This window comes from Triticum dicoccoides, chromosome 2B (genome assembly GCF_002162155.2).
Source record: "Triticum dicoccoides isolate Atlit2015 ecotype Zavitan chromosome 2B, WEW_v2.0, whole genome shotgun sequence".
Classification (NCBI taxonomy): domain Eukaryota; kingdom Viridiplantae; phylum Streptophyta; class Magnoliopsida; order Poales; family Poaceae; genus Triticum; species Triticum dicoccoides.
In genome coordinates this window covers 725,007,260-725,018,620 of record NC_041383.1, presented here as the reverse complement: position 1 = coordinate 725,018,620, position 11,361 = coordinate 725,007,260, and the positions used below count along the sequence as shown (strand labels likewise).

Sequence of the window (11,361 nt, the reverse complement as noted above, 5' to 3'; positions counted from 1 at the left end):
AGTCGATTTGGTTTTTTTTTGTTGTTGTTGAGAAAGTGTAGCTGATTTGGGTGACAGAAGCGTCTACATAACTGGGCCGGAATGCGAATTCCCGTCGGGGAGTACGGAGCCCCAATCCTTCGAGGGCCGAGCCCCAAAACCTGGGCTAATAAAGCCCAGCCACCGTAAGAGCACCTGCACACCCACGACTCTGGCCGTTAACTCGACCGAAGCGATTTCGCACCTGGCCTCTTCCTCCCTCCGCTGCGCCCCACTCCGCCTCCGCCAAACCGCAAGCTAGGGTTTCCGCCTCGACGCGGAGGGCTCGCCATGGATGCCGCCGCCCGCAAGAGATCCCGGCCGGAGTCCGCCAACGGAGGCTCCGCAGGCGGGAAGCGCTCGAGAGGTAACGCCTCGCTTTCCCGTCTCTCCCCGCCCCCCGCATATGCTTTCTATATGTCTCGTCGTTGGGTCTCGTCCTGTCGTGTGCCTCCTGCCGCTGGATCTGCAGCCTCGGCGCTCTCAAGGATGTCTCTAGGTTCCGGTCCGCGAGCGTGGAGCGAGTGAGCGTGCCGTGCCGTTCGCACCTGTATAAGATAAGATTCGACTGCATCTTGCTTGACAGTATTCATGCGCGGAAGTATCCATGCTGTAGTGTCGGAAAATCCCCGCGGTAGGTTGATAATCATGTCGTATCCATCGGATGCCCTCTTCGCCCCGGTACAGCTCCTTGCAGTGGAGTGGAATTAAGACCCACGTGCATCGTGTCTGGTACCGTAATGAAATACCTAGCAAGTACAGAAAAATAGCTTCACAATTGAAGTCTGAACCAACTCATCTAAGAGCAGGACGTACTAAAAAGTTGGATCAAGGTGAGGTTTCTTTGAAAAGAAGGAAAGAACATGTGGGAAAGGTGATGGTGATGGGAAACAAATTTGGAAAAGCGAAGCACCTGCTTTTGCTCAAAATGGAATTGGAGGACTCCATTACAAAAAAAGAAACATGGCAACACATGTTAAACATCATTCATGAATGCTATATGATCTATTTCTAGTTATCATCTTTCAACAATATGCAGTGAGTTGAGTATAACCATGACCATTTTCTGCAGGATAAGCACCATTGAATATCATCTTTATCTTATCTAAAATTATGTTCATTCATCACATTTATTGGACACAAATTGTATATGTTTACTTGAATAGAAGATCAACAATGCAAATTCTAACAAGTGGAAAAATGTAATTAATTTCATGCAACAGAATCGGAGTCACAACAAACTGGCCTATCAAGCAAATCGAAGCCTTGCACCAAGTTTTTCAGGTTCAAATCTTAACCTATCCAAAATAACATCAGAACGGTACCTTCTAATTTTTACTGTGTATATACAGTTAAGAATTAAATACTCCCCTGCTACTTTTATTTTTTGGTGCAGAAGCTTTACGAATTGTTGCAAATTGTAATTCATGCACAGCAATGTTGCCAACTGATGGAAGTAGATACATTTAATATTTTTCTTTCATAGCGTTCAAATAAATAAGATAATAACAGTACCTCAATCCACATTTGTTGCATATTTTTTTGTTCTCTAGATAGGGCCTTCTCTTTCTCTATTATTTGGTAATTGAGTCTGCACTAACATGGTTTAGTTATGTTGAGTAATGAAAGCATCCTTTTAAGCACATACATGTACATATGCTATATGCAGTATTGTGGTCTCTGTGGATCTTGGTTGAATCTTGCACCTTCCTGGATTCCTATATACTCCCTCCGTTCCAAAATAGATGACCCAACTTTGTACTATCGTTAGTACAAAGTTGGGTCATCTATTTTGGAACGGAGGGAGTACTAAAAATTGTTAGACATGATTTCATGCAACTTCACAATTATGTTTCTGTTATTATGTCAATTTGGGCCATTTGCACTGATAAACATGTAATACATGTGATCTTCTGCCTTTGGTAGCACTTGTTATCTTGTTATGAGAACTCTTCTGTCTTGGCATACAGCTCTACAACTGTCCTTCGTAACAAGTCTCTAAGTTCACTCAGTTTTCATTGCTTGTGTAGCTATCATTACTTACTATATTTGTTATTGCAAGATCAGTACATAATCTGTATTGTTTTGAATGATGCAGCACTGTTGGGTGCCCCTTTGGTGAGGGCTGTCACTTCGCGCACTTTGTCCCTGGTGGATACCAGGCAGTATCAAAATCACACAGCCTAGGCCATGCTGCTGTGTCTGCAGCGTCAAGAGCTCCTGCGGATCATGCTGCTTCTGGTGTCAAAACACGCATGTGCACCAAGTACAACACTGCAGAAGGCTGCAAGTTTGGTGACAAGTGCCATTTCGCCCACGGCGAGAGGGAGCTTGGCAGGCCACCATCCTCCTACATGTCCCAGGAAAGTTCCTATGCTCCTCCTATGGGTGGTCGATATGGAGGTCGACACGAACCACCTCCGCCAGCTTCAATGGGCCCTCCAGCCGGAAACTTCGGCGCCTCGTCTACCTGCAAGGTCAGTGTTGACGCCGCTCTCGCCGGAGGCATAATCGGGAAGGGCGGGGTCAACACGAAGCAGATCTGCCGCATCACGGGGGTCAAGCTCTCGATACGCGACCACGAATCAAACCCAGACCTGAAGAACATTGAGCTGGAAGGCAGTTTCGACCAGATAAAGCAAGCCAACGACATGGTGCGTGATCTCATTGCCAGCATCAGCGCCAGCACGCCGTCGAAGAACCCTGCCGGCACAGCGGCCCCAGCAGGCCGAGGCGGCGGCGGTGGCGGTGGTCCTGGAGGCAGGAGCAACTACAAGACCAAGATATGCGAGAACTTCCTCAAGGGCACCTGCACTTTCGGCGAGCGCTGCCACTTCGCCCATGGCGAGACCGAGCAGCGGAAGGGTGCCGCCGTCTGATGACCCCGCTGCTGCGGTGGATCCTCGCTCGTTCTTGTGCTGCTACTGTGACTATTCTGTTGTCCCTTGCTGTTGGCTCTAGGTGATTAGGCCTGTTGTATTTTGGTTCTATGGATTGTGATTTAGATTCAGCTTTTTTGAATGAAATGTGCTTCAGAACTTTCTTGCTGTCATCCCAGTGTAGTTAGTCACCTTTTGAGTTTTCTCCTTGCATTTTATTCGGCGGTTGCTTCACAGTCCGTGGTGATTATCCAGTTGTGTTGACAGCAGGTGGATCGCTGATTTCTCTGTTAATACTCAGTTTTTGTTCTATGATGCTACATAATACACCAAAATTCCAAAATATAAGGATTACTTTTTGAGCATTTTTTTCCAGGTCTATAACTTCTCAATGTTTGATCAAGTTTTTATTGAGAAAAACAGCAAACTCTACCATACAAATTCATCATAAAAAATATGTTTTCAAATTTTATTTATTTGGTTATTGTAGATCTATATATGAACTTGGTCAAACATAAAAAGTTTGACTTTTGAAGTAGTGTATGTACACCAGTAGTGTCAATGACACGTGGGGCCAGTTACTCCTACGACGGTTATTTCTCTCTCCTTTCTACGTGGACTGGCCTACACAGCACAGCGCTTCCAGCACCACCACGACATCTCGAGCTCTCCTCTCCTCCCCTCGGCTCACGAACGGCAAAGTCGCCTCCTCCGGCATGGCCGCCGCCGCCGCAGCGACGCTCGCCCCGGCCTCCCCTCCGTTGCTGCCCTCCGTCTGCGTCCGCCGCGACGGCCGGCTGCGCCTCACGCCCCGCCGCGCCGCCGGGTGCCGCTGCAGGGCGACGGCGCAGTTCCAGGGCGGCCCCGCCGCCAGCTACGCCCGCGAGATGGAGCGCCTCTCCGCCAAGGAGTCCCTGCTCCTCGCCGTGAGCCTTCCCCTGCCCCTCTCCTGTTCCCCTTCCTCGCAGAATGAATGGCCACGGCCTGCCCCGTACTGCCGTGCTGGTCCATACGAATCGTATCCACTGCCCAGTGCATCTGTCGATTAATCTCTCAATATGCCAATTGTGCTCAGCGGCACTCATTTTTTGCACCGCTTTCGATTTGATTGACGAGTAAACGCCTCGATTTTGCAGAGCCCGCCGAATAATGAGCTTATCAGTGTTTGTGTCTGCATGTTGACACTTGGGTTCTGCATTCACGGTTTGAGTATGTAAACTGCTGCCCATTTCAGTTCAGGGACTCTGGAGGCTTCGAATCCTTTGTGAGCGGCAAGACCACGGAGATGCAGAAGATCGACGTCAATGAGCGCATCGTCGGCCTCGAACGCCTCAACCCCACTCCTCGTCCCACAACGTAAGCGCTGCAGTTCTCAACAAGCAAACTATCATCAAAATAAGTTGAAGGTGCTAACATGATGTTCAGTTTAGGAACCAATGACTTCCATTCATCTCCGCATTTACATGTCCCATATCCATGAGGAACTCCCATCATTTCTGACTAAGACATTGGACATTTTGTTGGTCCTTGCTCATTAATCATATGTTCCACTTTTCAGATCGCCCTACCTGGAAGGTCGATGGAACATTGAATGGTTCGGTGATAGCAGTCCTGGATCATTTGCATCCAAGCTTTTGTTTGAGTACGCCACTATTTCTGGATGCAAGTTACATTACAATGAACTCACCATTTTAATCAGAGCTCCCCTTACTTTGTTCTCATGAGAGTTGAGTTACGTAGTCTGTTAAAATTTATCATTAAATGCTGTGTTGCAGATACATACATCTAAATTTATCTTCCTTTGACAAAATGTGTATCATATAGCAAGTATGCTCTTTTCACAGGAGGTCACCTACAAGTGTCGCACACTTTACGGGGCTTGATGTGGTGATCAGGGATGGCTACTGCAAAATTTCCTCAAACGTCAAGCTCTTTAATACGGTAATTTCAGAAGTTGTGAAAAGTCTCCTACAACTTTTGTGCGTTTTTGGGTCTATCTTTGCAACTACCTCATGTTTCCAATGTTTGTGCCATTTATGTACCTCCCTACAGCATGCACATCTAATTTTATTTTTTCAAAATGAAATTACAGTGTGTGTCTTCCTTTATGACCTGTAGCTCTTGTAATCTGACAAGATCCCAAGTTCATACTAAGGCATTACTGGCAGCCATTTATCTGTCTTATCCAGTACTCCCTCCGTCCGGAATTACTTGTCGCCGAAATGAATAAAAATGGATGTATCTAAAAGTAAAACATGTCTACATACATCCATTTCATTGACAAGTATTTCCGGACGGAGGGAGTAGCTATATATTTGTATATGACCATGTTGAGTTCTGTTGTTCCAGGCCTCACAGTTTACTGCTTTTTTATGTTTGCAGATACAAAACAGATTTGTTCTGACTACTCAGCTGTCTGTGGAGGGGCCTATCAGGATGAAGGAGGAATACGTTGAGGGATTTTTGGAAACCCCCAAAATCAGTGAAGAAACACTGCCTGAACAACTGAAGGGCTTAATTGGACAAACTGCAGGGGCTCTACAACAACTTCCTGCCTCTATAAGGGATGCTGTTTCGGAGGGGGTTAAGTTACCTCTTAGTAAGTACATAAGGCTTGATTTATAGACTTCTTGTTATTGCATCACTTTTCCAGTTTTATTAGGACATACTGCGAATTCAGACAACACAACTGCAGGATTTATTACTGACCTTTCTTGTTAAAAGAAACTCCTGCTTGCTTCAATGCATTTGTAATCACTGATATCTTTTGCCAAAATATTAAATTATTGGAATGCTGCCTTTTGTTTCTTCCGAAATTTGACTTCCAACCATGACAAGAGAGGAATGCTCACAGTATTCATGACATCACGGTAGCTAGTTCTCTCTATCCATGTTGTCCATCTGCAATACTTTTGTCTACCTGCAGTATTTAGTGCACCATCACAGGATGGTTCAATATAGTTATGCTATTTTTCATTCTATGATGTCATTAATCTTTAATAATTGTCATGAGTATGTTACATGGATTGATTAGTTCCGTTGCATGGCCCCTTTTTTTATTACAGATGGGATGTACCAGCGCTTATTCATGATTTCCTACCTTGATGAAGAAATACTGGTATGTTTATCAGTTTATCACACACTAAAGCGAACACCAAAATCATATCGTGATAACATGCATTTGTACCTGTGTACATTACACTGTGACCATATGGCATCCACCATCCATCTTGGAAGTAACCCCTTGGTTTTATCTACTGTATGAACACACACAAAAGATGGAATCAGTACTTTTATAGCTTCCACGCTTGAGTTGTACCATATGTCTTAAGTGTCACGTGTTGGACATAATTACTGGACTATACCTAGTTCTTTTAGAGAAAATATACCTGATTCTATACTTAGCTCAAAACACATAAATGTCAGAGAAAATAAAAGCTGATGACGTACTGAGTTTGAATGCTGCACAGATTTAGCATCATCATTTTATCTAGACAGTTGAAATGAAGGCTCTTAATCCGCTGAAGTACCAGTCCATGGTATCTTCTTGAGAATGTTGAGCATCCCGTAAGCAAGACCAGAACAAAAAAATGCACATATTTGTCAGTTTTTGTTGTTGTTAAAAATCATCGATAAGAAGCCAGATTTATGGCATATATCAACGTCATTTGCAAGTTTAAGATGCTGATAATCTAATCAGCCTACCAATACAGTAGCGTCCTTTCGATCCTCTCTTTTAGACAAATCAATTTAATCATGTTCCACAAAGGCAGAATGAATGGTTTGAAATCTCGTATTATCCGTCCTACTAATACAGTATTTTGGAAGGATCGAAAAGCCACAACTTCTCATGGTTGTTCTGTCTTCTCATTTAGATAATCCGAGATGCTGCTGGAGCACCTGATGTCCTGACAAAACTGGAAGGGCCGCAACCAAACCCAATGGAGAACACGCCCGATGTAGTGATTCCGGAATATCAAAGCTAGTGTTTGGGCACTAACCGGAGCATTATGGTTAACTTTTTCGGAGATGTCTTTTCTGTCTTGCCATTTTCCAGGTTTTCGCATACATGAGAAAGTAGTGCATATGTTAGCAGTCACTTGAGTGTGTAAACTCAAGCTCCTTTTTGCTGCTGGCTAGAGTAGTTACTGCTATATCCTGGAGTTGAGCAATACTCGAGCAGTCAGATGCGATGAAAAATTAGCTGTGCGAAATGGGCAGTAAATAACTCTGAACTGTAATTTGTTTTGTTCTATATAATTCCAGCAGCCAGCTTCGCATCGGTGCAAATGACACCAAAGTAAGTTAGCTCGGTATACGATCTCAAATACAAACATCCAGCAGGAGGTAGAAATGTGGATCATGTGGCCATTGTACTGCAATTTTGGGCCGGTGATCTACGACCATTGTCTAAAATCTTCCCCTTGTTGGATTGCATCAGGAGTACGTAATAATCATAGTATAAGCCGTCATTCCTCATAGACGGCACTCTACCTGAACTGAAGAATGTTTAGTTCCTCGTGAGAAAGTCTTTTATTTTCGAGATATCGTGTGGACATTGCGATCATCCTGTACGTGCGTGCAGGTGCAGCGCAAGGTTTGTTAGTCCTGCACCTAACCACTCCTGACAGGCTGACGATTTTGCCATGTCTTCCTTCATCGTCAGTTCAGGCTTCAGAGCACGCACCCACCTCTCCCTCTCTCCATCTCCCTCTAGTTCACCCAGAAGAGAAGAAAAATGGCAAACAATGAAGGTTGGAATCAGACACCCAATGCCGTCGGAACAACCAAACTAATCTGCCATTTCCATGTGCGGATTCAAATTTGAATAACATAACTGAAATATCAACAAACTGGAGAAGTAACAGATCGCAGGAAACCCAATTCTATAACTTAAAATTCCAGGCCGAAATGGGGGATCTCTCTGTCAACCGAACCGAACCGTCACCATCGTCCTACGCAACAACAGCAGGGGGCAAAAAATTCTCCGACTTAGCTCTAATGGGGGGCGCGCCGCTGACCGATCAGAGGCTAAAGCCATCCGCCGAGGAGGAACTCGTCGAGGTCCTGGAAGAAGGCGTCGTTCGTCGTCGTGCCCCCCGCCTCCCCGAACGCGCGCCCGAGCCCTTCCTCCGGCGACGCGCCGTCCTCCTCCTCCTCCTTCACCTCCGCCTTGACGGTCGCCGCCGCCGCCGCCTCGGGGGCGACCGCGACCGCGACCGCGACGGACGACGAGCCGCCTGCCGCCGCCTGCTGGGACGACGACTCCGCCGCGGCGCTCTCGGGCGTCGAAGACGAGGACGGCGAGGAGGGCCCTGCGCCGCCTTTCGGCTTCCCGGTGAGGCGCTGCACGAGCTCGCGGAAGTGCCGCGGGTCCGTCTTGATCACCTCCGGCGCCAGGACGTGCACGATCCTGATCTTCGGCGGCGGGCCCTTCGCGATGGGGCGGGACCACCGGTGCGCGCCCATCGCCGACGACGGCGCCGGCGCGGCGCGGGACTGGAGCTTCACGGCGGGGGAGTGCGGTGCCATTCTCGCCTCCCGATGCGAGTAGTAACGGAAGGGAGGAAGACGGTGGTGGCTTTAGGGAAGAGGGCTGTGGCCGCAGGGGGTTTATATAGACCCGCCCTGGGCCCTGCGCCGTTGGATGCTGTGGGTTTCCTCCATCCAACGGCTGAGGTTGAGACGTGTGTAATATACTAATATTTGGCACTGATTTAGTACGTCCTGTGTATTTTTAGCACTATAAAAATATAGGCCCAAAGAATTTAATGCCTTCCTTTTTCTACATACGCGCTCAATTGGATTTAGTTCTTCTTGTCGGCGTCCTAATAAATCTCAAGTATTGATATGTAAGCGATCCGCTTGCAAAAATCTAGCGCGTGTGAGATAATCCATAGATGATTTTAAGACCATGCTTCTAGATTAAGAAAAATACTTTGCAGGTCCATTTGTGACTGGACTATGTGACATACACTACACGATGTTTATTATAAAACCATGCTATACAATATACTTCCTCCATCCCAAGACATTTATTTTGGGACGGAGGGAGTACATAATAACGTAAATAGATGTACGGTTTCCGTATTCTTAAATTTACAATGTTGCTTTTGATTTTCATTTTGTTAGTAAAACTCTAGCTTCTTGTTTTTCTTCCATAACCCTAGGTGGCTAGGGCAAACTCCCCCCTTCAAACTTCCCCTGCGAGCCTATGGATTCACCTCCCTTCCGCCTGCCGCTCCGGCGGCCGATGGCGGGGAGGTGAATCCCGGTGTCTTCGCTCCGGTTAGTAGTCTAGTCTAGGGTTTTTTAGTCCTCGCAGGTGCGGTGCTCGGGCAGTTGGTGGCGCTACTTCTTCGAGTTTGTCTTTCGGATTCCGATCCTCCTCGAGTTTGTCCGTCTAGATGTAGTCGACGGAGCTCCAGCGTAGATTCCTACCATCTCTTTGGGGCTGTGAGGTTAGTTTTCTCATCTTGTGGCGAGAGTTGGTGTCAGATGATTCAGATCTATGCAAGGGTTCAAACGACGATGACTGCGGCTCCAGGATGCTGGCCCTTAGGGGCACGTGCACAAAGACTTTCTGGTTGTCCTCGACAAGGTCAAGCCAGCTCCGATAGGAGAGCGGCGACAGCGGCTCGTTCTGGCAGCAATAGTGGTTGTTGGGGGGGGGGGTCCTGAAATCTCAATGTAATTTTATTATGTTCGAGATGCTTTGTACTTCCGCTGAACTTTGATAATAGGTTTGGACCATTTTCGTAAAAAAATAATTTAATTTAAACTCAGGTTACCAAATAGGTTAACCTTTTAGTCTTTGCGGGGCGGGGCTCAGATGGATGTCGGCGTTTTTTTTACGAGTCGGTCTTCTGGGGTTCGATCCTCCTCAAGTTCGTTTGTCGGGCCGGATTAGACGGAGCTCCGACGCCGATTCTGCCAGCTACTCAAGGCAACGAGGTTAGGATTTCTCGTTGTGCATACGCGGCAACAAGATTTGTTGTGAGGGCTTTCGAATCGATTCAAGAATTTGAGTGGCGATGGCTATGACTAGGAGGCGCTGGTCCTTAGCGGCGCTTGCACGAAGACTTCACTGTTAACGTCAAACAAGATCAGATCGGCTCCGATATGAGAGCGATGATAGCGACACGCCGACGGCAGTGCTCGATGTATCTTTTATTATGTTTTGAATGCTTTATGTGAATTTTTATAATAGATCTATAAGCATTTTTTGGAAAAAAAAAATATATATTACTGAACTCCGAAGTGCTACTCTTGATTTCTTCCTTATCCTTATCTGAAAAAACAATGTCCGAGTTGCAGAGGAACCGACGCAGCATATTCGTTTTCAGTACCTGCGCCTTTTGAATGGATCGGAGGATTATCCATATCCAGGTCAGGTACTGCATTGTTCTGGAAAACCCCACCATATGAATTTAGTCAGTTGCATCCTTTGCATTTCCGCTCCCCTGTTTTGGACCGTTATAGGAAGCAGATTATCTGCTACGTGGAACAAAAATCGGAAGCCGATTATTTGCTAGGCGGAACAAAAATGAACGCTAGGGCATTGCCGTTGGAAATGCTTTTTTTTTCTTAAAAAAAAACACGCGGAGTAGGAAATCAACGTTGCATGTTTTTTTTTGAGACAGTACGCCCTCCTGTTCTGGACCGTTATAGGAAGCAGATTATTTGCTACGTCGAACAAAAGGAAGCCGATTATTTGTTACGCGGAACAAAAATGGACGCTCGTGCATGCCGTCGGAAATTCCTTTTTTTAAACACGTGACATAGGAAATCAACGTTGCATGTTCAGTGATAAGGTTTACTTTATTTTATTTTTTATGTTCAGTGATAAAGTTGCAAGGGAATACTATTACATTATCTTAACGCTCAGTCTTCTCTTTATTTGGTATTCGCTCCGTCCCATTATATAAAATATTTTTGCAAGCTAACATATTCACACACAAAAAAGGATACGATATGAACACGACGCATGGGCTCACCTCGGTCTGTAAAATTGTAAAATGGAATGAATTAGTTCGAGCAAGGTCACGCATATGCCAACATGGTATTCACGTTGGCGCATATCAGCCATACGTGCCACTTTTATGGTTTTCTTGCGTCTCAGCCACCATGTGGTTAAGTGAATCCTCCTCTCTTCCCTTGGCGGCGCTGACAAACCCGTTTGTGACGTCACCATTCTCCCGCATCTTACATACTAACACCTTCAACTACATCACCCGTATCAACATCTCCGTTGGTGGGGCAGACGAGTGTGCATGTCCCCGTATGGTGCCATAGTTCGGACGGCGGGGAGCTATAGCCGTCGGCGAAAAACCACCTAATCATGGTGGACGACATAGGGTCCTATTGCATGGCATTCGTCGGTACTAGCGGCATCAGGCCCATCACCAGGAAGGTCCATCATGTTTCGATGAGTACGGAGTGAGAGTATAGAAGAGGGAATAAA

General features: G+C 46.2%; 3 protein-coding genes across 3 annotated transcripts; 2 read left to right on the top strand and 1 right to left on the bottom strand.

Annotated features, from left to right (window-relative positions):
- Positions 1-205: 205 nt before the first annotated feature.
- Positions 206-3,070, top strand: LOC119365878 (zinc finger CCCH domain-containing protein 31-like). Its single transcript, XM_037631526.1, has 3 exons — positions 206-385; positions 1,242-1,302; positions 2,117-3,070. Exons 1-3 carry the CDS (start codon positions 310-312, stop codon positions 2,895-2,897), a joined length of 918 nt encoding a protein of 305 aa, XP_037487423.1. The 5' UTR covers positions 206-309; the 3' UTR covers positions 2,898-3,070.
- Positions 3,071-3,537: 467 nt separating this feature from the next.
- LOC119365876 (probable plastid-lipid-associated protein 9, chloroplastic) lies at positions 3,538-7,197 on the top strand. The gene is made up of 7 exons (XM_037631523.1): positions 3,538-3,823; positions 4,132-4,253; positions 4,456-4,539; positions 4,742-4,838; positions 5,280-5,496; positions 5,963-6,015; positions 6,773-7,197. The coding sequence occupies exons 1-7, from the start codon at positions 3,614-3,616 to the stop codon at positions 6,881-6,883; spliced, it is 894 nt and encodes a 297-aa protein (XP_037487420.1). The 5' UTR covers positions 3,538-3,613; the 3' UTR covers positions 6,884-7,197.
- A 478-nt stretch (positions 7,198-7,675) lies between these two features.
- On the bottom strand, positions 7,676-8,449 carry LOC119365877. Its single transcript, XM_037631525.1, has one exon. It carries the CDS (start codon positions 8,427-8,429, stop codon positions 7,929-7,931), a length of 501 nt encoding a protein of 166 aa, XP_037487422.1. The 5' UTR covers positions 8,430-8,449; the 3' UTR covers positions 7,676-7,928.
- Between the last annotated feature and the right edge of the window lie 2,912 nt (positions 8,450-11,361).

What these genes read in the sequence shown, in the direction of transcription:
- LOC119365876 (XM_037631523.1), top strand. Translation starts at nt 3,614, where the DNA reads ATGGCCGCCGCCGCCGCAGCGACGCTCGCCCCGGCCTCCCCTCCGTTG. An exon ending in ACGTCAAGCTCTTTAATACG is followed by an intron (nt 4,839 to 5,279) that starts GTAATTTCAGAA and finishes TTATGTTTGCAG; the next exon opens with ATACAAAACAGATTTGTTCT. An exon ending in GGGGGTTAAGTTACCTCTTA is followed by an intron (nt 5,497 to 5,962) that starts GTAAGTACATAA and finishes TTTTTATTACAG; the next exon opens with ATGGGATGTACCAGCGCTTA.
- LOC119365878 (XM_037631526.1), top strand. Translation starts at nt 310, where the DNA reads ATGGATGCCGCCGCCCGCAAGAGATCCCGGCCGGAGTCCGCCAACGGA. An exon ending in AGGCGGGAAGCGCTCGAGAG is followed by an intron (nt 386 to 1,241) that starts GTAACGCCTCGC and finishes TTCATGCAACAG; the next exon opens with AATCGGAGTCACAACAAACT. An exon ending in CCTTGCACCAAGTTTTTCAG is followed by an intron (nt 1,303 to 2,116) that starts GTTCAAATCTTA and finishes TGAATGATGCAG; the next exon opens with CACTGTTGGGTGCCCCTTTG.
- LOC119365877 (XM_037631525.1), bottom strand. Translation starts at nt 8,429, where the DNA reads ATGGCACCGCACTCCCCCGCCGTGAAGCTCCAGTCCCGCGCCGCGCCG.